Source organism: Spermophilus citellus, assembly GCF_964194105.1.
Source record: "Spermophilus citellus genome assembly, chromosome: X".
Taxonomy (NCBI): domain Eukaryota; kingdom Metazoa; phylum Chordata; class Mammalia; order Rodentia; family Sciuridae; genus Spermophilus; species Spermophilus citellus.
This window is the reverse complement of record NC_138190.1, coordinates 79,821,205-79,846,782: the sequence shown is the minus strand read 5'-3', so window position 1 is coordinate 79,846,782 and position 25,578 is coordinate 79,821,205. Positions and strand designations below refer to the sequence as shown.

The 25,578-nt window shown below is 36.6% G+C and overlaps 1 protein-coding gene across 1 annotated transcript in view; it reads left to right on the top strand.

Moving 5' to 3' along the window:
- The first annotated feature begins 18,511 nt into the window (after positions 1-18,511).
- BRWD3 (bromodomain and WD repeat domain containing 3) overlaps positions 18,512-25,578 on the top strand; it is a 124,740-nt gene continuing 117,673 nt past the window's right edge. The window contains exons 1-4 of the mRNA XM_081278037.1: positions 18,512-18,739; positions 18,869-18,927; positions 19,134-19,163; positions 19,574-19,633. Coding sequence (XP_081134163.1) covers positions 18,709-18,739; positions 18,869-18,927; positions 19,134-19,163; positions 19,574-19,633 — 180 coding nt within the window. The 5' untranslated portion in view covers positions 18,512-18,708. The remainder of the gene's footprint in view (positions 18,740-18,868; positions 18,928-19,133; positions 19,164-19,573; positions 19,634-25,578) is intronic.

Here is a 25,578-nt window from a genome sequence, read left to right as displayed (position 1 = left end):
GACAGGGATGCCCTCTATCACCACTTCTATTCAATATAGTTCTCGAAACACTGGCCAGAGCAATTAGACAGACGAAAGAAATTAAAGGCATAAAAATAGGAAAAGAAGAACTTAAATTATCACTATTTGCAGATGACATGATTCTATACCTAGAAGACCCAAAAGGGTCTACAAAGAAACTACTAGAACTAATAAATGAATTCAGCAAAGTGGCAGGATATAAAATCAACACGCATAAATCAAAGGCATTTCTGTATATCAGCGACAAAAATTCTGAAATGGAAATGAGGAAAAACACTCCATTCACAATATCCTCAAAAAAAAAAAAATACTTGGGAATCAACCTAACAAAAGAGGTGAAAGATTTATACAATGAAAACTACAGAACCCTAAAGAGAGAAGTAGAAGAAGATCTTAGAAGATGGAAAAATATACCCTGTTCATGGATAGGCAGAACTAACATTATCAAAATGGCGATATTACCAAAAGTTCTCTATAGGTTTAATGCAATGCCAATCAAAATCCCAACGGCATTTCTTGTAGAAATAGATAAAGCAATCATGAAATTCATATGGAAAAATAAAAGACCCAGAATAGCAAAAGCAATTCTAAGCAGGAAGTGTGAATCAGGCAGTATAGGGATACCAGATTTCAAACTATATTACAGAGCAATAGTGACAAAAACAGCATGGTACTGGTACCAAAACAGGTGGGTCGACCAATGGTATAGAATAGAGGACACAGAGACTAATCCACAAAGTTACAACTATCTTATATTTGATAAAGGGGCTAAAAGCATGCAATGGAGGAAGGATAGCATCTTCAACAAATGGTGCTGGGAAAACTGGAAATCCATATGCAACAAAATGAATATGAATCCCTTTCTCTCGCCATGCACAAAAGTTAACTCAAAATGGATCAAGGAGCTTGATATCAAATCAGAGACTCTGCGTCTGATAGAAGAAAAAGTTGGCTCCGATCTACATATTGTGGGGTCGGGCTCCAAATTCCTTAATAGGACACCCATAGCACAAGAGTTAATAACAAGAATCAACAAATGGGACTTACTTAAACTAAAAAGTTTTTTCTCAGCAAGAGAAACAATAAGAGAGGTAAATAGGGAGCCTACATCCTGGGAACAAATTTTTACTCCTCACACTTCAGATAGAGCTCTAATATCCAGAGTATACAAAGAACTCAAAAAATTAGTCAATAAGATAACAAATAACCCAATCAACAAATGGGCCAAGGACCTGAACAGACACTTCTCAGAGGAGGACATACAATCAATCAACCAGTACATGAAAAAATGCTCACCATCTCTAGCAGTCAGAGAAATGCAAATCAAAACCACCCTAAGATACCATCTCACTCCAGTAAGATTGGCAGCCACTATGAAGTCAAACAACAACAAGTGCTGGCGAGGATGTGGAGAAAAGGGTACACTTGTACATTGCTGGTGGGACTGCAAATTGGTGCGGCCAATTTGGAAAGCAGTTTGGAGATTCCTGGGAAAGATGGGAATGGAACCACCATTTGACCCTGCTATTGCCCTTCTCGGACTATTCCCTGAAGACCTTAAAAGAGCATGCTACAGGGATACTGCCACATCGATGTTCATAGCAGCACAATTCACAATTGCTAGACTGTGGAATCAACCCAGATGCCCTTCAATAGATGAATGGATAAAAAAAAAATGTGGCATCTATACACAATGGAGTACTATGCAGCAATAAAAAATGACAAAATCATAGAATTTGCAGGGAAATGGATGGCTAGAGCAGATTATGCTTAGTGAAGCTAGCCAATCCCTAAAAAACAAATACCAAATGTCTTCTTTGATATAATGAGAGCATCTATGAACAGAGCAGGGAGGAAGAGTAGGAAGAAAAGATTAACATTAAACAGAGACATGAGATGGGAGGGGAAGGGAGAGAAAAGGGAAATTGCATGGAAATGAAGGGAGACCCTCATTGCTATACAAAATTACATATAAGAGGTTGTGAGGGGAATGGGAAAATAAACAAGGAGAGAAATGAATTACAGTAGATGGGGTAGAGAGAGAAGATGGGAGGGGAGGGGATGGGGGATAGTAGGGGATAGGAAAGGTAGCAGAATACAACAATTACTAATAGGGCATTATGTAAAATTGTGGATGTGTAACCGACATGATTCTGCAATCTGCATTTGGTGTAAAATTGGGAGTTCATAACCCACTTCAATCTAATGTATGAAATATGATATGTCAAGAGCTTTGTAATGTTGTGAACAACCAATAAAAAAATAAAGTTAAAAAAAGGAAAAAAATGTAGTGTTTCATATTTTGAATACTATAGTTGAAGTTAAATCACCTACTCACAAAATAGCTGCTCTATCTTCAAAGTGCCTCAAATTAAAGTCTCCCTACATGAGTGTCTGATGTCAATTTTTTAGTCTGAATAAACTTGTTTTCCACCTGAGCTAACAACATCAAAATGAATTTTATGAGTGTACATCGAAATATTGATGTGCTTACTAGTAGTCTTATTTCTCTCAAAATAGCTCTTTCTAGCATGACACAGTAGAAATAGTAACAGTGTGAGGGGTGGAAAATTTTTATTCCAATCATGTTTTCTTCATTATCTGTGTAACCCCAGGGGAAAAATCTATATAATGAATGTACTCTTTCTGGCTCTAGAATTCTGTTATTGTGGTGTTTACTTCCATCCCATCATTTCCTCAATTTCAATTTTTTTATGGTACTGAGGGTTGAATCCAGGTGAACTTTACCACTGAGCTATACCCTCAGCTCCTTATTTTTAAATTTTTATTTTGAGTCAGGGTCTTGCTAAATTGCCTGTTATCCTCCTGCCTCAGCCTCCCAAATCACCGGGATTACAAACTCTTTCACTGCATCCATTCTCCCCTTTCAATTTTCAATATCTAATCAATGAAGACTTGAATCTCTTATTTCTATAACCTCCTTCAAGATGGAAATACTTATCTGGTATATCTCTACTCTATTTTGCTCTTAATTTTTCTAAGTTTTTCTTTTTTCCTTCCTATGGTGTACTTTGTGGAGCCTCTGATCCTTTGTTAAGAAAATTATGCTTTATCTTAAAACATGATTATAATTCTGAAAACGTCTAGCTTTCACATGAAGACAGGAGTTTCTCTATAGACTTTCCTCATGGAGATTCGCATGCATATTTCTGAGGTGATATATGGCTTCTTCACTGCACAACTTATGCAGCATGGACAGCTTCTCCAATGCCCCCATAGTTCATGTGATTTCCCAAGTGCCTAGATCCAGAAGTACAGGGGGCTTCTTCAGTGCTCATCTCCTGTGTCTTTCTTTGGTATCACTTTCTCCTCAAGCATTATTCTAGTGTAATATTTCCAAATGAGACACATTCTACCTTCACTTGATCAGCTTTCCTAAGGTGCCTTAGGGGGTGATTTTCTGATAAGCTTGGTAGGACAAGTTTCCATCAAGTTCCACCAGCATTTAACCAGGGTGACTTCCCTTCCATGATAACCTCCAGTAAAACAAAGTCTGGATCTTAGCCCTGAGTTGGGAGGTTAGGAGATGATGGTGTAAGTTTCTTCCTTGAGTGTTCTATTTCAGCCATTGTTTCAGTGATTGCTTTCTATTTCCTTTTCTAAAAAAAGATCGCCTCAATTCTTTATAGCAAATTTGTGGTTATTCTCATCTGTTGTTATAGATAACATTGTTTATCTTAAATTTATACCATTCAAGTTACTGTTTTATTTCTTTCTCCCAATGAGGCCCAGAAAATACATATATTCAGATTAATTCACTCCTTAATTCCTTCCAAACAGTCTTCTATTCCTACTGCTACTGAAAATGATTGTGAAATTCAACCACATTTCTAGATTCAAATTGGCTGCTTAAAAAACGAACTTCTTGAAACTCTTACTAAAAATTCCATGGTATTAAGGTATTCCTTTTTTATTCCTGAATAGTCAATTGTTCCTTCCATGTTTAATGATATCCAACTTCTCCTCACATTACTTAATTCTCATTCTAAAGTCTGAATATTTAGATCTCAGTTATTTTTTGTTTATTTCTCTAATCTATGTAACTTATATTCTCTTGACTTTAGTTACCATATTTTATCTAATAACATCCAAATTGCGTTTGTAGTCTTATTACCTCTACTAAACTTAATTCTATATGATCCATTTTTTAAATGGTAGAATTCTTTTCACTTTTACATACTACCATGTTAAAAGAAATATCAAGAATCAACTGACAATAGTGCAGTAAATATTACAACTAATTATTTAAAAAATTAAACCCATAATGCATCTGAATTTTAGTTTTTCTTCATTTTACCCAGGATTTCCACATTTCTTTGCCACGTGTAATCTATGTGGGAGTAAATCCTCTTTATGTTCTCAAACGCAGATATAAGGTCCATGCTGATTTAAAATATTTTAGAGTTTTTCTTATTTGTAGCAATAATAGAGTGTTTTAGAATTTCTCTCTTTTAAAAATTTGTTCTAATTGGTTATATGTGACAGTAGAAAGCTCTTCAATTCATTGTACACAAATGAAGCAGAATTTTGACTTCTCTGGTAGTATCCAAAGTAGGGTCACAATATCCATGCAATCATATAGGTACCTAGGGTAATGATGTCCATCTCATTCCACCATCTTTCCTAACCCCATCCCCTCTCCCCCTCCCCTTTGCCCCATCCAAAGTTCTTTCCCTCATCCCATGCCCCACCCATTTTATGGATTAGCATCCACTTATCACAGAAAACATTCAGTCCCTGTTTCTTAGGGATTGGCTTACTTCACTTAGCATGATATTCTCCAACTGCATCCATTTACCCGCAAATGCCATAATTTTATTCTCTTTTAATGCTGAGTAATATTCTATTTTGTATGTATACCACAGTTTCTTTATCCATTCATCCATTGAAGGGCATCTAAGTTGGTTCCACAGTTGGGTATTGTGAATTGTGCTGCTATAAACACTGATGTGACTGTGTCACTGTAGTATGCTGGTTTTAAGTCCTTTGGGTATAGAACAAGGTGTGGGATAGCTGGGTCAAATGGTGGTTCCATTCCAAGTATTTCAAGGATCTCCATATTGCCTTCCTGATTGTTTGCACTGAGTTGTAGTCCCACCAGCAATGTATGAGTGTGCCTTTTCTCCCATATCCTTGCCAACACTTATTGTTCTTTGTATTCTTGATAACTGCCATCCTGACTGGAGTGAGATGAAATCTCAAGAGTAGTTTTGATTTGCATTTCTCTAGTTACTAGGGATGTTGACATTTTTTCATATATTTGTTGATCGATTGTATATCTTCTTCTGAGAAGTGCCTGTTCAGCTCCTTAGCCCATTTATTGATGGGTTGTTTCTTTATTTGGTGTTAAGTTTCTTGAATTCTTTATATATCCTGGAGATTAGTGCTCTATCTGATGTGCATGTGGCAAAAATTTGCTCCCCAAATGTAGGCTCTCGGTTCACCTCATTGATTATTTCTGTTGATGAGAAGAAGGTTTTTAGTTTGAATCCATCCCATTTATTGATTCTTGATTTTATTTCTGATGCTTTAGGAGTTGTGTTAAGGAAGTCAGAGCCTAATCTGACATGATAAAGATTTGGGCCTACTTTTTCTTCTATTAGGCATAGGGTCTCTGGCCTATTTCCTGAGTCCTTGATCCACTTTGAGTTGGTTTTTGTGCATGGTGAGAGATAGGGGTTTAGTTTCATTGTGCTTCATATGGAGTTCCAGTTTGCCCAGCACCATTTGTTGAAGAGGCAATCTTTTCTCCACTGTATGTTTTTGGTGCCTTTGTCGTCTAGTTTGAGGTAACTGTATTTATGTGGGTTTGTCTCTGTGTCTTTTATTCTGTACCATTGGTCTACATGCCTATTTTGGTGCCAATACCATGCTGTTTTTGTTACCATGGCTTTGTAGTATAGGTTAAGGTCAGGTATCATCATGATGCCTCTTGCTTCACTCTTCTTGCTAAGGATTGTGTTGGCTATTCTTTTGGCTATTCTTTTGGTTTCTTATTTTTCCAAATGAATTTCATGAGTACTTTTTCTATATCTTACCCCAGGATGTCATTTTTTGATTCTGAGGATTGAACCTAGGGCTTTGTGAGTGTCAAACAAGCACTCTACTGAATAGCTATACTACGAGTACTTGCTATTTTCACTGGCAGATTAAAAAAAAATCTGATCAGTTTCTCCTTATTTGAAGTATATGTATACATATTTTTGAGCTCATTTCAGAATCTTTCTTTTATTCTCTGAATATCTAAGTTTGAGAAATGCTTATCTCTGATCATCCGTATATCTCCCCTAAGGAAACACAGTACTTTTTTTTTTTAAAGAGAGAGTGAGAGAGAGAGGGAGAGAGAGAGAATTTTAACATTCATTTTTTTTTTAGTTCTCGGCGGACACATCTTTGTTGGTATGTGGTGCTGAGGATCGAACCCGGGCCGCACGCACGCCAGGCGAGCGCGCCATCGCTTGAGCCACATCCCCAGCCCCAAACACAGTACTTTTTTGTACATTCCCAGCCCTCCACCTTAGCCCAAATAGCCCTAACCTACCATTTTCTCTATAAATTTTCCTATTCTGCAAATTAGATATACATGGAATCATATACTATGTGTCCTTTGTGACTGGCTTCTTTCACTTAGTATAATATTTTCAAGGTCCATCTATCTTGTAGCATGTATCCGTACTTCATTCCTTTTCTTGTTTAAATAATATTCACTTGTATGAGTTTACCATATCCTGTTTACCTAATCACCAGTTGATAGACATTGGGATTGTTTCTACTTTGGTCTATTATGGGTTATATGGCTGTAAACTTTTGTGTACAACTTTTTGCTGAACTTAGTTTTCAATTCTCTTGAGTGTTGGCAAGTATTTAACTTTTTGAGGAACTGAGAAATAGTTTTCCAAAGTGGCTGTATCTTTTGTCTACCCCTCAGCAATATGTGAGTTTTCCAATGTCTCTGAATAGTCACCAATATTTATCAGTGTCTTTTTTATTATATCCATTCTACTGGGTGGAAAGTGATATTTCATTGTGATTTTAATATGTATTTACCTAATGACTAAGGACACTGAGCAACTTTTCATGTGACTGTTGATCTTTTAGTTATGTTCTTTGGAAAATATTTATTCAAATACTTTGTCCACGTTAAAATTGTTTTGTTTATCTTTTTGTTGTTGCGATGTAAGCAAGTGTTCTTTACATATGAAGAAATAGCTGAATATATATAATAATGTATTTTCTGTGGTGTATGTTGGAAAGTGGCTAGTAAGGGAAACAGGATATGAAAAAGGCTATGAAAGCAAACACTTTTGTCTAGCTTTAATGCATTAAATAATGACCAACTTTGGAAACTAATGATACTCTCTTTTAAGTAATGACAAAATCAAGTTTAATAATCAAGATACATTAATATCAGTGTTACTCCATGTTCTTTAGAGCCTTTTTTCTAGTAGTTCTTTTCCTGTGTGCTTCAACTGTATAAAAATTTATACCCAGATATTCATAATGTCAGACTGTATGATGTGAAAACTATATTATACTTACAACTCTCCTCTACCCAAAGGACAGAAGTTTTGTTTCAGTTCATCTTTGTTAGTTGGCTTTCCTGAATAAATATTGTACTTCAGGACTTTATTGTTGTAATGATTTATAAGGGAGCATGACAAATTGAAAGTTTTTAACAAAAGTATTGTAACTACTTTCTGCAGTATATTCCTTCTTTCTCTACATTCACTGCATTTTATTACTGCCTAGTATTTTACTACCTACAGATCTGTTTACAAAACCTAAATTTAAATGAAACAGAACCCCTTAAATCAATCAATCATAGACATTAGCTTTACTAACACACTTACTGATTGAATAATTGAGGATACTTAAATCTCAGATGGGCACTGAGTACCACCTGTGTAGGGAGATCATCCATAATTAGGCTATGTTCCTTGAAAGATTATTCTCTTACCCAAAGCCTCCACATATTTCTGGAGGCAGAGGATGGCAGGCAATAACGCTTTAATCATGCTGAATGTCTTCAGGAAATATCTATACTTTGTGGTTTACTCACAAACTTATTCTCTTTCCTTAGGCCATTCCAAGATTTTATGCTTTTGAGGTTAGGGGAATAATTTCAATCATGTATGCCACCATAACCACAATCAATTTTAGAACATTTCATCATTCCCCCAAAGGCCCCCACACCCTATCTCCTCTCAGGCAATCATTCCCCATTTTCCTGCAACCCTCCAAGCTCCAGGCAACCAAAAAGTTACTTCCTGTCTCAATCAATAAATGACCTATTTTGGACAGGTCATATACATGGAACCATACAATATGTGGTGTTTTGTGAATGAATTCTTTAATTTAGCCAATTTTCAAAGTTTATTCCATGTTTATAGCATGTATCTATACTTCTTCCCTCTTAATTGAAGAATATGATTTCATTCTGTAAGTATACTACATTATGTTGATCTATTTATCAGTTGATGTAAATTTCAGTTGTTTCTACTTTTGGTTATTATAAATAATGCTTCTAAGAACATTGGTGAACATTTATGGACATATGTTTTCAATTCCCTTGGGTATGTATTCAACAGTGGAATTGTTGGGTAGTTCTATGTTTATATTTTTGAGCAACTGCCAGTTTTGTAAAACTGCTGCATGATTTTACATTCCCAAGAGCAGTGTTTGAGGAGTTCACTTCCCCATATCCTCACCTGCAGTCATTATTAACTATTTAATTCATAACCATATCCACATGGCTATGAAGTAGTTTTGATTTGCATTTTCATTTTGGTTAAATATGTTGAAGATCTTTTCATTTATTTATTTGAATTATTTGTCTATTTTCAAATTTTTGTATTTACCTTTTTATTTTGGAGGGTTCTTGATATATGATTTGCAAATATTTTTCTTGCTATGTAGATTTTATTTACAATTTCTTGGTAGTGTCCTTTGATGCACAAAAATTTTTGATTGTGATGAAATGCAACTTACACATATTTTTTGTTTTTGTTTTTTTGTCTGAGTTTTTGTTGCCTTATCTCTGAAATTATTGCCCAATTTTAAATCATGAAATTTATGTTTTCTCCTAATAGTTTAATTATTTTTTAAAGAGAGAGGGAGAGAGAATTTTAATATTTATTTTTTAGTTTTCGGCGGACACAACATCTTTGTTTTGTATGTGGTGCTGAGGATCGAACCCGGGCCGCACGCATGCCAGGGGAGCGCGCTACCGCTTGAGCCACATCCCCAGCCCCCAATAGTTTTATTATTTTAGCTCTTACATTTATGTCTTTAATCTATTTTGAGTTCATTTTTGTATGTGGTATAAGATAATGTTCTAGATTCATACTTGTCAATATGAATATCCAGTTATCATAGCACTAATTGTTGAAGAGACTATTGTTTTCCCTATTGAATTATCTTGACACTCTTGTCAAAAATCAAGCTACAGAAAATATGAGGGTTTACTTCAAACCATTGAACTGTGTGTTCTTATATCAGTACCATACTGTCTTGACTATTTGTAACTTTGTAATAAGTTTTGTAAGCAAGAAGTGAATCATCCAATTTTGATCTTTTTCAAGTATTTTATGGTGATTTTGGTCCTTTTCACTTCTAGATGAATTTTAGTCTCAATTGGCCAATTTCTGAAATAAAAACAAACAAAACCAAACCTGGGATTTTGATAGGGATTATATTAAATCTGCAGACCAATTTAAAAAAATATTGCCATCCTAATAGTGAGTCTTCTGATACATAAACACTGACATGTCTTTCCATTTATGAAGGTCATATTTAACTACTTTGAACAATATTTGGTAGTTTTAGTGTCCATGTCCTCAGTTTTTTTGGTTAAATTTATTCCCAAGTATTTTATTCTTTTTAATGCTATTGTAAATGCACTTGTTTCTTCAATTATGTTTTCAGATTTTTTACTGAAAATATACAAAAATACAATTGACTTTTTGTATATTGATCTTTTATCCTGCAAGTTCGCAGAACTCATTATTTCTAATTGTTTTTTTAGTGTATCCTTTCATATTTCCTATATACAAGATCATGCCCACCTATAAATAGTTTTACTTCATCCATTCCAAAGTGTATGGCTTTTCTTTCATTTTGTTTTTCAATTGTCCTTGCTAGAATCTGCAGTAAAAAGTTTAACAGATGCGATGAAGAGACATCCTTGTTTGTCCCTGATCTCTAAGGGCAGATAAAACTAAGACCTTCTTTTCCCCATTAAGTATTATATAGCTGTAGGGTATTTAATAAATGTCCTGTATCAGGCTGAATAATTTTTTTATTATTATTAGTTTGTTGAGTGACTTCTTTTATCATGAAGTAGTGTTGCATTTTGTCAGATGATTTTTCTGCAAGTATTCAAATGATCATGTGGTTTTATCCTATATTTTAGTGTTATGATGTATTTCATTAATTGTTTTTCACATTTTAAATTTACCTTGCATTCCTGTGATAAATCGTGATTACTCATGATTTGTAATCCATTTTATGTGTTTGAATTTAGATTACTAGTATTTTGTTGAGCATTTTTGGCTTTTTTGTTTTTGGTACTGGGGATTGAGCCCATTGGCCCTTTACCACTGAGATACATCTTCAGTCCCTTTTATTTTTTATTTTGAGACAGGGTCTCAGCATCAGCCTCCCAAGTTGTTAGGATTACAGGCATGTGGCGCCTGTGCCCAGCTTTGTAGTGGTTTTTTGCATCTTTATTCATAAGAAATAGTCTATAGTATTATTTTCTCATGATTTTTGTCTGCTTTTTTTTCCCCATTGGTTCATTATACTTATATATTGTAGTATTCACACATAAAATGAGATAATTTGATCTAGCTCATTCCCCAGTGTCTTCCCTTTTCTTCTACACCTAAATCCATTGATCTCCTTGCTCTACTCTACTGAGCTCCCTACTATTTTTATTATTTTTTTAGTACACTATAATTGATATAAAGTTAATATGACCTTATAAAATGAGTTAGGGATCATTCACATCATCATTTGTTTTGTAAGAGTTTGTGTATATTTGCTAAGGATTCTTTAAATGTTTGCTAGAATTCACCAGTGAAGCTAAATGGGCTTAGGTGTTACTGGGATTTTTTTTTTTTTGATAGCTAAATCAATCTCTTTAATTGTATAAATATATTCAGTATTTTTTCTTTTTTTTCAAAATTTAAATGGTATTTCTTTATTGTCAGGTAATAGTGTATTCGATTTAAGAAAACTTTTTTTCTGATTATAAAATAGCTTAAACTAATTTAGAAAAACTGGAAAAATATAAAGTGGACCGTAAAAATCCACTACACCAAGCTATTCACATTGACATTTTTGTGCATTCCTGTGTAATCTTTCTTTTCTTTCTTTTTTTTTTTTTTTGTACCAGCGATTAAACCCAGGGGTACTTAAACACTGAGCCACATCCCCAGCTCCTTTTATATTTATTTAGAGACAGGGTCTCACTGAGTTGCTCAGGGCTTAGCTAAATTGCTGAGGCTTGCTCATGAACTCTTGATCCTCCTGCCTCTGCCTCCCCAGCCTCTGGGATTGCAGGCATGTACCCAGGACCACTGGAGGTCTTGAAATGTATCTCTTATGGATAATCAGGCAGCACTGAACCTTCTGAATTCAGTTGTTTCCAGCTCAAAGAGTAACTTCCTTTAGTATTTCCTATGGTTCTGGTAGCAAAAAATTCATTTTCAGTTTTTATTTATCTAGGAATGTCTTTTTTCATCTCCATTTTGGGGGTTACTGTGGATTTAATACAGGGGTGCTTTATCATTGAACGACATCCCTAGCCCTTATTTATTTATTTATTTATTTATTTATTTATTTATTTATTTTGAGTCAGGGTTTCACTTAGGATCTCACTAAGTTCCTTAGGGCCTTGCTAAATTGCTGAGACTGGTTAAGAACTTGTGAGCCTCCTGCCTCAGTCTTCCAAGCTGCTAGGATTACCAGTTTGTGCCACTACACTGGACATCCTCACTTCCATTTTTAAAGTTATCTTTGCTGAAAATAGCATTTTTGTTTGATGTGTTCATTCTTTGGTCACATTAAATATGTCATCCTACTGCCTTCTGTTCTCCATAGTTTTTGATGGGAATTCAGCTGTAATGTTTCCCTAAAAGTTAGGAGTCACATTTTTCTTGCTGCTTTCAAATTTTCTTTGACTTTCAGCATTTTAATATAGTATGTATGTTTTATGGGTCTCTGCATTTATCCTACTTGCAGTTCACTGAGCTTCCTGTATTATATAGGTTTATGGTTTTTCAACAAATTTAGAAAGGTTTCAGACATTACTTCTTTGAATAATTCTTTTTCTGCTTCCTTCTTGCTCTTCCTTCTAAGACTTCTAAATAACATATATATTAGTATATTTAATGTTGACCCACATTTCTCTAAAGCTCACTTCATTTTTTTTTCATATTTCATCACTTTTTTCTGTTTTTCAGAGTTCATAATCTATATCAATTTAATGACCAATTTGTAAACACTTTTTTATTATTTCTTTTTCTTTTTTTGGTATTGAGGATTGTGTTGGGAAAAGGTATTGAGGATTGTGTTGGGAAAAGGTATAATGGCAGCTACAACACCCCCCCCCCCTCCGGAACTGACATCTGGAGGAACTTACCAATAAACGAGTGGCCCGTCATTTACCTAAGCCCTGCCATCTCTCCTTAGAGCTATATAAGCCCACAGACTTTAGTAATAAAGTGGAACTCTCCCGGTGAAGTGTCTTGCGTGGAAGAATTATTTCAGATGAACTCAGAGGCACTCTACCACTGAGACACACCCCCGTGAATTTTTATTTTGAGATAGGGTCCCACTAAATTGCTTAAGATGACCTCTAACTCATGATCCTCCTGCCTCAGCCTCCAGAGTTGCTGGGATTGATTACAGGTGTGTGCCATGGCCCCTGCCTTTCCATTTTTTATTTATATTTTTTATTTTTTTGGTACTGGGGATTGAACTCAGGGGAACTTGGCCACTGAGCCACATCCCCAGCCCTATTTTGTATTTTATTTAAAAACGGAGTATCACTGAGTTGCTTAGCACTTCTTTTTTGCTGAGGCTGGCTTTGAACTCATGATTGTCTCAGCCTCCCCAGCTGATGGGATTCTGCGCCCATCTTCCTTTACCTTTTTTTATATTCATTTTTTAGTGGAAGTTGTCATCACCTTTATTTTATTTAATCAGTCTTCTTTATTTCTTGGAACACATTTATAATGGCTACTTTGAAGACTTAATTAGTTAAATCTGATGTGCTCATTTTCACAGGCAGTTTCTGCTCCTTTCTTGTTTCTAGCATATGGTTTATACTTCCCTGTTTCTTGTCATGTCTCATAATTTTTTATTGGAAACTGGGTACTTTAGAAAATATATTGTAGCAGCCCTAAGTACTAGTTCCAGCTACTCCTGGTCTTTTTATTGTTATGTGCTTGCTAATTCATTGTGTAAAGCCACTGCTGTTGCCCCTCAGTGAGTGCGGTCTTGAGTATGCACAAAATCATCCTTGAACTATACTGGTTTGTGTCAGGGCTCTCTTTGTTTTTGGGGATTTTTTCCTCTGACCATTTTCAGCTCTTAAACCCCACTACCACTAGTTGTCTGCTGATTGATTGCCCTATTGTCTCCAACAATGCCCTGGGGGATAAATTGCTTCAGACAGAGCCAGTCAAATTTGGGTTCCTTTGAAAGGATATTTCTCTAGGTCAATGTTTTGAGATTTGGTCTGGCTCCTGGAGGGCTCTTCCCAGGTGTCCTTTTCCTCTGTTTCTAGCAAATTAGCTGGCCTACAGTTTAGCCTAAGACTCCAATGAATCAATCAATTTCCTCCCAGCTGCCTTTTATCACAACCATCTTTGTTTTCTAAAGCATTCATAGGCTTGAATTTCTCCACACTGGGTTGCAAATAATGTCATTTCCTTTGAGCACAAATTTGGAGCTTGCTCTTCTAAGGTCTGCATTTTCCCTAGAGCAAAATCTCTGAGGCACAAATCTGGTAATATGGGCTGGGACACAGCTGATTTCTCTTTGATATTCCTACTTTAAAAAATGCCCGTTTGCAAGAGGAAGTGGGAAGTAGCCCTAGGTCATTTGGCTTGCTTCTCTATCATGACTATTGCTCTTCAATTAAAGTCCCTGGCATTTGAGGCTCCACTATACTCGGTGGCACCACATCCAACATGTAGTTTTGTGCCATGTATACAGCTGAGTAGAAGGTAACCACCACCTAGTGTCTACACTGGAGAAGCATTTAGCCTCAATAACAAGGAATCAGGGGAAACATTAGAAATGCTATTGCTGGGCTGGGGATGTGGCTCAAGCGGTAGCGTGCTCGCCTGGCATGCGTGTGGCCCGGGTTCGATCCTCAGCACCACATACCAACAAAGATGTTGTGTCCGCCGAAAACTAAAAAATAAATATTAAAATCTCTCTCTCTCTCTCCCCTCTCTCTTAAAAAAAAAAAAAATGCTATTGTCCTGCCCCTTCCAGGAAGGGAGTTACCCTCCACCAGGGAATTAGGTGTCCTCCATTCTTGCCTATTTTGGTTGGGAGCCAAATTTCCCTTTACACTGGGCTTGGGAGAGCAGGCTTGGGACAGATTGAGTCTTGGTTCAAGTACCACAGACTTTATCAGTTCTTAAGAGTTTTACATTTTCTTGAATGATTTTTTTTTTCATTTGCTTTATGTCATTAGGACAATTTCCAGAGACTTTAGATGGTTGTTTGTATTTTCATCAATTTCATTTGGGAGCTTGTCCACAAAACTCATGCTGTCAGGTGGAAGTGGTATGTTTCCACTCACATGTAATGTTACTATTAATGTAGATGAGTTTACATTTCCCATTTCAATTCTGTTTTCTATATATCTCATGTATTTTTGTTCTATTTCTCCTTTCTTGCTTTCTTTTGCATTAAGTATTTTGCAGTGCAACTTATAATGATAGTTTCACTATATTTTCTGGGCTTTTTTTAGTAGTTGCTTTTGTGCATACTATATAACTCTTAGCTTATCAGAATATACTTTACTCTCACATACTCTTAGTTCTTATGAGTTATACAAATGTTACTTTTAAACAGTCCTACTCCCTTGTCCCCCTTTTCCTATTATTGTTAAGCATTTTAAACCTAAGAAGTATGTTTAAAATATTAACATTACAATGTATGCGTTTTTAAATTATTCTATACAATTTAGTTTTCTTAAAGAAGCTGAGATTAGGAAACAATAAAAACTGCCAACTGCTAGGAGTCACCAGAAGCTGGAAGAGTCAAAGATGGATTATCATTGAGAGCTTTCAGCGGTAGCATGGCTCTTATTTTGGATTTTGGGCCTCCACAACTGTGGGAGAACAAATTTCTGTTGTTAGAAGCCATCCAGTTCATAATGATTTATGGCAGCCCTAGGAAACTAATACACCTACCTAGTAAACATTCTAGAATATTTTCTTTGTAAATCCATGTTTTGGCTATAGTTTTATGAAGTTTTCACTCTCTTCCCAATTAAAACTTTGGTCCCACAGTTAAAGCTATTGATTCAAAATGTTATAAAATCTTTAAAGTATTAGCTCCAATTAATTAGCATTAATTCTGAACAATAAACAAATGCATTTTCAGTGAACATACACATTCCAATAACTTCTTTATGTTTTTCATTACAGCCAAGAGAACAGCATATAATTTGTGCCATTTTCATCAACTAGTTGCTTATCATCTCCAAATTCACCCTCACTTCTCTGTGATAAAGCATCTGGGTCATTTAAATATTTTTTTCTTTTGTGATCTGGCATCAACACTTTATCAGTAAAAGATGCTGGAAAGATAGTGCAGGAGGGCTGGGGATATGGCTCAAGCGGTGGCGTGCTCTCCTGGCATGCGTGCGGCCTGGGTTTGATCCTCAGCACCACATACCAACAAAGATGTTGTGTCCGCCGAAAAACTAAAAAATAAATATTAAAAATTCTCTCTCTCTCTCTCCCCCTCTCACTCTCTCTTAAAAAAAAGAAGGTTTAAAAAAAAAGAAAGATAGTGCAGGAGATTTTGCTTTCTGCTTCTGTGCTCAATGGATAGTCTGCTCCTTAAAGATGTACAACCTCTTTTTTTTTTGTCTGGCTTCTGTGATGCAGTTTCAGCAGGAACAAGCAACTTCCCCTGGTATCCTCTCTCTGGTTGGTTTTGTAGTAAAGTGCCTCTGGTGAGACTTCCCTGTGAATGTCTTTCTCAGGAGCCCTAGAAGATTGATTCTAGAGGATGAGTTTCTAGAAAGTTCCAGTGGGACAAATTTCAGTAATTTTCAGAGTTTGGAGTGTTAGCAATTTCTGCCTGCAAGGCATTGCAGCATTTTTCCTGCCATTGGGTGAGCAAGCCTGTCAGCCGCAACTTCAACAAAATCTGAAGCTTAGCTCTGGTTGTAGAGCTGGGGTGGAGGGTGTTCTATATAATTTCTAGGTGGTACTGGCTATATCCATTTTATCTCCCATGTCTACTATATATCTTGTAGTCTATATTCTCTGGAGTTCTTTTTAGTCCTTACTAGATAATACCTCCTTACTCCAATCTTCTGTTATTATTCTTCACCTTAGATTTCTGTTCTAATTATTGTATGCTTTTTCTCTCTTTTCTCTACTTATACAGAAGTAATTGTTGAAACAACAGTGCCACATAAATTTTGAAATTGAACATAAACATATTCTCACATGACTTTTACAAAAATTCTTGTGAAGCATGGAAAATACTATTCATTACTCACACTTTACAGATGAGGAATAAGGTTCACAGAATGTGAGGGGTCCAAAGTCATAAAGTCATTTTTATTATCTGTATAATAGAGTGATTTTCTAACCTACTCCTAGGGTCACTGTAAAGATTAAATGAGGTAAAAGAATGTAAAGTACTTAGTACATTGTAGCGGTTTGATAAAATATTATACTTGAATGATAAAATTATTCACTCAGGTATTTTGCTAAATCACTTGTAACGATTTGTCTAGGTCTTATATCTTTTCATTATCTAATTTTTTGTTAATGGTGTTTGTTTTGTCAAGTACCATAGCAAAGCAAAGATAAATCCATAAATTTAAAATTACCATATATTTATTGCTGAGGAAAAAAATGGCGGGGTGGATGGGGGGGAGAGGGAGGGAGCTGGGGAGAGGGAGCTGGGGAGAGGGAGCTGGGGAGAGGGAGCTGGGGAGAGGGAGCTGGGGAGAGGGAGCTGGGGAGAGGGAGGGGGAGAGGGAGGGGGAGAGGGAGGGGGAGGGGGAGGGGGAGGGGGAGGGGGAGGGGGAGAGGGAGGGGGGAGAGAGAGGGCACTTACAGGAGCAAGCTAGTCAATTTGGATAAAGTTCATGTCAATTTAATGGAATTCTAGACCCACTGTGGTCAATGCCTGAATTATAAGTGAGGAAATCAAATTCCTAATAACACCCTAAATTTAGGTGAAATTTCAAATTTGGATATTTCAACATAATATACACAACTCCAACAACATTTCTAGCCTCATCGGGTTCAGCTTTTATTAATTATATTAGTTAAAGGTGGGGTGGGAACAGGATGTAAGTAGGAACAGAGAGACCTAGTTTACTGTCTGTGTCAATTATTACACAAACACTTTGATCAAAAGACAGTGTGTACTGAGAGTGGGGGTTACATATTAAATAACAAACGCAGTCCCAAATCTGTGGAAAACTACCTTGAATATACAGATTTCCATAACCAGGCCATACGTAAAAAAAAATCCTTAAGTAGTCGGATAATGTTTGAAAACACGATAAAAACTATCCAATAGGAATGGGACAGATATAGCTTATGTTAAACTTTCAGAAGGGGTAAAATGCTTCATGGCTGACAGAAAATTTCTCAAGCAATCTTTTTCAGAATCAGGGGACATTTTAAGTAGTCTTGTAACAATTTTAGCACCACACTGGGGACCGGTAAGTACAGCATTTTCAATTGGTACAAAAATCATGTTTTCTTCCCTCAATCATAATGCCCCTTATGGGCTAGCCTCCTGTTGGTGGGGGAGGGAGAAAAACAAAACCGCTTAGGTGCCCCATGAAGGCAACTGAGTCTAGGCAGCCCCCCACAAGTTCTTCACCACCCAAGCAGGAAGAATTCTCTGCCGGAAAGGGCCCAACTGCCCTCACAGGAATGGCAAGCGAGACCAGAGCTCGCGGACGCCAACGCCACCACAGAGTTCTATGGCGGTTGCCAGAGCGTCGGTTGTCAGTTAGCACCTCCTTCTCCTTTCTAGAGCCCGTAGCTAGGCAACCCTCAGTCCTCTGGAAGAGCTAAAGTCAGGCGTTTGCGTTAGTGCCTCTGGCGGCGACCAGCGAGTGCTGCAGGCTTGTTTCAACGTTTTTACCCTCCCCTCTCTCCACCCCCTTTGCCCCCGCCCACCCCTCCGCGACTTCGGCTCCTCCCTCCTCTTCTCTCTCCCTCTCCTTCCTCCTCCGCCTCCTCAGCTCTTGGGCTAGAATATCTATGGGTCGAAACGTGATGCGATGAATTCGAGAGAGACCGAAACTGGGACGAGGAGTGCGGCGGAAGCGGCGGGACTCCCGGGCATGGGGGCTTCACCACAATAGAGGCAGCGCCCCCACCCGCCCCCGCCAACCCCTCCGAAGCGAGCCCCCCAAACCCCCTCGGGAAAAGGATGGCGGCGGCACCTACTCAGATCGAAGCCGGTGGGTAGCTGTGTCCAGAGGCTAAGGGGATGGGGGCTTAGCGCGATGGCTGTCAGTTTCTTTTGAAAAAGCTTCTATTTCTCTTCTTTACCTTCCTCTCAACCTCTTTTCCCCCCTCCTCTTCCTCAGAGCTGTATTACCTGATCGCTAGGTTCTTGCAGTCCGGACCCTGCAACAAATCCGCTCAGGTGAGAGGGAGAAGGTGATCCGGGAGTCGTGGGGAATGGTTCTTGTGGGGGAAATTGAGGCAGCGGGGTGAGAGCAGTTGCGTTGAGGGTGAGGGAAAGGCCGGCCTTGACTAGTCCTACCGTCAGTGGCTGGGTTCTAAGTGGAAAAGGAGGAATGGGTTGGTGATTTGAGCTGCTCCTCATATCCGTGTTTCCCTTTTGCTCAGGTGCTAGTGCAGGAGCTCGAGGAGCATCAGGTAAGGAGCCCCTTCGGGAAGGGGTGGGGAGGGTTGGGGTGAGACTGTAGGAAGGGGAGGGCAAGTCCTAGGCGGAGGGCAGGCGCCAGGAGGGAGGCTTCTATATGGGCACCCATAGATGTTATCACAAGGGTGAACCGGTTTCTTCTCTCAAAGGGGGTGGCCGATGCTGGGGTCTTAACTCGCCCCCTCTTTATGTCTTTGGGAGTCGGTTTTAGAGGATATACCACCCCTCGGCCTTCCCCCCACCCCTCCACACACACACCCGTCTACCTTTGAGGTAGTCGCTACTGGGACAAGAGAAATAAAGACACCAAGGGTCGAGGACCTGGGTCCAATTGATGGGGAGTGGAGGCTTCGCCTTCATCGTTTGCCCCCCCCCTCCCCCTTTCTTTTCCTCCGGCCCCCAGCTGATTCCGCGCCGCTTAGACTGGGAGGGGAAAGAGCACCGAAGAAGCTTCGAGGATCTGGTGAGTAAAGTTTTCATTTCAACTTAATCCAACTCTTTCTCCACTCCCTCCCCACCTTGTACCCCCAACCCTCCCCTGACCCCTCATCCTACGGCGCTCCAGAGCTTGTTGCCTAGCCTAAGGACGACTGCCCCTTCCCCCTCCCCCGCGAGTCGGAAAAAAGGGTACCTAGCCTTCCCTTCAGCCACGCTTGTTTCTACCCCAAAACTTTGAAGAATGTGAGTTGATTATTAGAGATGCCCTGTTGTGGATTATGAATGTTACAAACATCAGGGAAGGCCCATTGTAGGGGGAAAAGGGAGAGAAACCAGGGGGTTATCTTGGGGCACGTACCAAGGACTGACGCTAGCCAATGACAGCGTTGGTAACAGCCCGGAGTTCCGGATTAGTGGAAGAAAACTGGTTTCTGGTTGGTCCTGGCTTGAAATACGGGAACTGAGGCCAGGCTTGGTCTTTTTTTTTTTCTCTCTCTTTTTTTTTTTTTTGAGGGGGGAGAAGGGGCTCAGAAGGGGAGTTGACGGACCCCGGACTAGGAGAAACGACACAATTAAAAATAATAAGGAACATCGAGTGATTCCAAAATTTGCCGGTTTTAGATAATAGGCTACCGAATAAAAAGCATATCGTTGTATATCTCAGATCATAGAAAATAGCTCATTAAATTTTCAGTAAATCACATTTATACAGATGCGTTTTCACGAAATAAAAACTGTGGATTATGACCTTTTTGAGAATTGGTGAAATATGATTTTGGGATTACAAGGAGATAACAATGGGCATATTTAAAAATATACTCTATTAAAGGACCAAAGGCATTGAATTGACTGTTGTATCTCCTACAAATACAGTACCTACTGTAAATGTACCTTCTGCTCAGCATTGACACAAAAACATGGTCCTTTTTATTTTGGAGAGGATTTCTTTATTAATCATAGGCATAGTGAATTGTAAGGTAATGAAACACGAAAGGGGTGCTGTTACTGAAATCTAAATTCAGCTATCTTTCCATCAAATAAGATCCAAATGAGGAAAATCAGGCAAAGTTAAAGAAAGTTGGAGCATTAAATATAAACAAGATGGTTTAAAATATGCTTTTAATAGAACAATATTAAATTACTTGTTTATTTTGATATTTCTTTGTATTGTTTTGCAAGTGAGTTCATGTTATTAATTATTATAAATCTACTCATTAAACATTTTTTTATTTTGCAAATTACCAAAGGTGATATAAGAATCATTACAAGGGTAAATTAGACATCTGTACTATCAATGGTAATAATTTCTCAGCAGTATAAAATTATTTTTGAAAAACTATGTATTACCAGGTTATTTATATTCAGGCTCTTTGTTGGACTTAAGTTCTGCCTGTCCATCAAAAGGCAAAAACAACAATGCCTACTAATATATGTTTTAACATATAATTACCAATACTGCTTTAAAAACAGTTTTAAAGTTGAAGTATATTGAAAATGTTTTTCTTTACCTTTGTGCCTCTTACAGTCTGTATGTGTATACAGGTTAGTCTTTTTTAAGGAAGTGGAAAAGGAGACTTAAAAAGATTTTTTTAAAAATTAACTTGATGGGATATTTAAGTAAAAAAGTCAGCTTACTAGATATTTCCTTTTGTTTATATTGTAAAGGCAAAGTTTTACAAAATTGTAACCAATGTTCATTTCATGCTTTATATTTCTCTGTATGTTTTATGCTTTATATTTTTTGCACATACTTAACCTGTGTAATTAAATAGTCATCATTTTTTAATGGTAAGAGAAAATTCAGTTTTATTTAAGATGTTATATTTTGATCCCATCTTCCAGTTGAGCATTTGTTGCTTCTACTTTTTCACTTATGTTTTTTCCTGGCTAGGTGTTTTTTTTTTTTTTTTCTGCACCCTGCTTCCCTTGAGTTATTTTCTTAGACTTTAAAGTGGATTTATCAGGTCAAGGGGCTTATCAGTTTAAAATGCTTTTGTCATATGTTATAAGATTAATCTACAGAAGACTGTAACTGTACTAATTTTTAATGTCCACTTCTAGCAACTTAATGTGAGTTTTCATTATGATTTTTTAGTCTTTTGGTGGCTTTAATAGGTGATAATGGACCCTAGTTGATTTAAATGACCTTATTTTTATTATGAGTGAGGCTTAACCTTTAACCATTTATTTTGAATTCTTGTTAACCCATTTATAAAGGATATACTTTAACCTTGATTTTTTAAAAATTTTTTTATTTTTTATTTACTGATTCTTTTTTATTTTAATATTTCCTTATGCTTTTTTTTCTGTGTTAGGGATTGATTGCTAGGACCTTGCACAAGCTAAGCAAGTGTTCTACCATTTGAGCTACTCTACCAGCCCTTCTTTATACATTGTTTTTTTCTGTACTAGGCATTGAACCTGGGGCCTCATACATGCTAGGAAAGCACTGAGATACATCTCTAGCCCTTTTTTCATTTGAGACAGTTTGTCCAGGCTGACCTGGAACTTGTACTACTCCTACCTCAACTTCCCTAGTAGCTACAATTATATGTGTCCTTTACCACACCTACTCTCCTTATACATTGTTAAAAATTTATATACACAGATAATTTTGCTATTATTATTTGAACATTATGTATACTTTTTGTGTTTCATGTAATTTGTATATCATGCTTTTAGATATTTTGTCATACTTAGATGCATATTTTCAAGGGATATTACTTTTTGATATTCTGTCTTAAATCTGTTCTCTACCTGTGAATTTCTTTGTAAAGAAACAAGGGGCAGGGTTGAGTGAGAATTTGAACAGAAGGAACAGAAATACAGTGGCTAAGAACTGTGTGTGCATTATTAATTGCTAGATTCATCAGTTGTAGATTAAAATTAATACATATCTGACCTCTAAATTTGAGTGGCTTAATTGTGCAAAAGATGGATTATTTTTTCTTGGTAAATATTTTTAAAAGTGCTGTTATTAGAGCAATGAATTTATAGAGTGTGGTCTTTGATTTAGCTACATGTTTTGTATTGAAATTTAGGGCTCAGTATTAATAAATAGCATAATTTTGATATATATGGCTCATTAAATTATATAGTAATACTTCAAACTTAAGGAATACTTGGGTATGAAAAGGAAAGAATAAAAATTCATAATGAAGTGGTGAAAGATTGTAAACAGGGATATCAACATTTGATCAGAATTGTATAACTTTATGTACTTCATGTATAAAACAAAAACCCTGCCTGTCTGTTCATATTATATACTTTGAATTCATTGCAGTCTTAGCTTGATTAATCCAGAAAACTATTAAGGAAAGGATAAATTTTGCATCTTCACCACTAAATTACTACTTTTACTATTACCTCTCCCAGGGGACCCCCCCCCACTTTTTAAAAAATTCATTTGATGCATTTTTTACTCCTAATTTGGAATAAAAGGGAAGGTAATTTTTTGTTAAAGTTACCAGTAGGTATGTATTGACATATCTAGATCAGAAGTACCTTTAAAAAAATGAGTCTGTACATAAAATGTTTGGAAGTTCATATTGAACTAAGTTTTGTGAATATGGCATTCAAAATAAAGCAATCTAAATTAGTTTTCCAGAATTTTAAGTAATGGTGGAGAGTTTTGAAATTGTGATTGTGTCTGAAGTTTGATTTGGGCATTTTTCCTTATTTTCTGTTTTCTAGTTGGCTGTTATTGACAATAGATTTGCTGCTTGCAATTTATCTTAAAGTTATAATTTAAATAATTGCAAATGTCCTTTTATTTTTGGTGATCCTGGTGAATTGTTGGCATCAAGGATGTGTCTGTCTCTCTGTGTGTTGTGTATCTTTAAATAGTTTTTGTTAATATTAAATTTTATATATTGAAATTATGGTTTAGAAACTTTTAATAAGACATGGCTTAATATTTTTGAGCCATTTTAAGAGTCTTCCCATCATAAGACTTAGCCAAAGATATAATTATCTTCAGGTATGTTACATATTTTTACATTTGTTCAAGATTTTTATCTAAAAAATTGAAAGCACTAGTTAGTGCTTACATTTGAAGTGACATAGATTGTACTACCTTCATTTTATATACAAAAGACTTGAAGTAATTTAATGGTATTTAAAAAAATCTTTCAAGATTATAAGTTCATTAATATCTTTAAAAGAATACATGCATCTATGATGATAAATGTTACTAGAATTTGCATCTGCATATAAAACATTCAAGTTTAAAAGTGGTTTCACATTGTATCAATTGATTCTCTTTTTTTATGTTTTTATTGGTTGTTCACAACATTACAAAGCTCTTGACATATCATATTTCATACATTAGATTGAAGTGGGTTATGAACTCCCAATTTTACCCCAAATGCAGATTGCAGAATCATGTCGGTTACACATCCACAATTTTACTCAATTGATTCTCACCAACTAATTTAAAACATTATTTGAATTCCTGACATATCTGTATTCTTTCCTTACCTAACCTAGCTGTTGTTCTCCAATCACTAGTTAATAGTTTGAATTGTCTATTATAACTGAATGACACTTCAGTTCTACTAGCATAGTCACGCATCTCTTAGTATTGAAGAAGTTTACATATGTGTGATTTATTAACTGCCATTTGGACACACAGCCATAGTTTGGAAGAACAGAATTTTTCATGAGAAACCAAAATCCATGTGCTGCTTAAGCCCAGTGCAGCATAGCGTGCATATGATGCTTATAGGTTTTATGGCAGAGAACAATTAATATGTGGAAACCAGGATTCCTGACTCCTGACTTACTGAGTCAGGTATAGACTCTTTTGCTCTCCAGACATTTTATCTGTAGCTGTTTTTATGGGTTGATTCTTGGTTTTCACATTTGGGTTCTAGAAAACACTTTGTGTTTGTGTGTGTGTATTACTGGTATTGAACCTAGAGGCATTCTACTACCAAACTACTCTACTTCCCAGACCTTTGTGTGTATATATATATATATATATATATATATATATATATATATATATATGTATGTGTGCATTTATTTACATTTTGAGAAAGGGTCTTGCTAACTTTCTGAGCTTGGCCTTGAATTTGTCATCTTCCTGACTCAGCCTCCTGAATAGCTGGTATCACAGGCTTGTGCCACTGTGCTTGGCTAGGAAACACACTTTCAGTGATTAAAATTCTGGAGATTAGGAAATTTGTTATCTCAGTACAAATGAGATGATATTATAAAAGTAAAGAGAACTGTTGTTAGGTAAGAATTTGGATTCTGTAAATTTGCCTTACAAATTTTTTTTCCTGTGATCATTGTTCTCAAAATTGAATATTAGTATGCTTTAGTGTGTTTGTGTGTGTTTTCATTTTTTGTGGTACCAAGGATTGAACCCAGTGATGTTCTTGCTCTACCACTTAGGTACATTCCTAGTCTCCCCCAACCCCATTTTGAGACAAGATATCCCTAAGTTGCATGGGCTGGCCTTGAACATGTGATCTTCCTGTCTCAGCCTCCTAATTACAAGTGTGCACTATTATGTTGCTACTTCTTAAAATTTGGTTAGAGTGGCTGGATGGCAATGCATGGAAATCTGGGCAACTGTAACCCCAGAATTTGTATTTTTCTAATTTTCTAAATATTATATAAGGGATATATAAAACAATACTATATAAAAGAGTATTTAAAACATGAGCTTCAGAATTGAATGCCAGATTAGTGTTTTGAAGTGTGTGTTAGCAGAAAAAAATGAGTTAGATCAGCATGGTGGTGCACACTTGTGCTCTCAGTGACTTAGGAGACTGAAACAGGAGGATTGCAGGTTCCAGGTAAACCTCAGGTGCTTGGTAAGACACTGTCTCAAAATAAAAAAAAAAAAAAATCAAAATGACTGGGGATGTAGCTTGGTGATAAAGCACCTCAAGGTTCAATCCCCTGTACCAAAAAGAAAGAACATATGTCAAATGATATTTAGTATTATTCACATTTTAT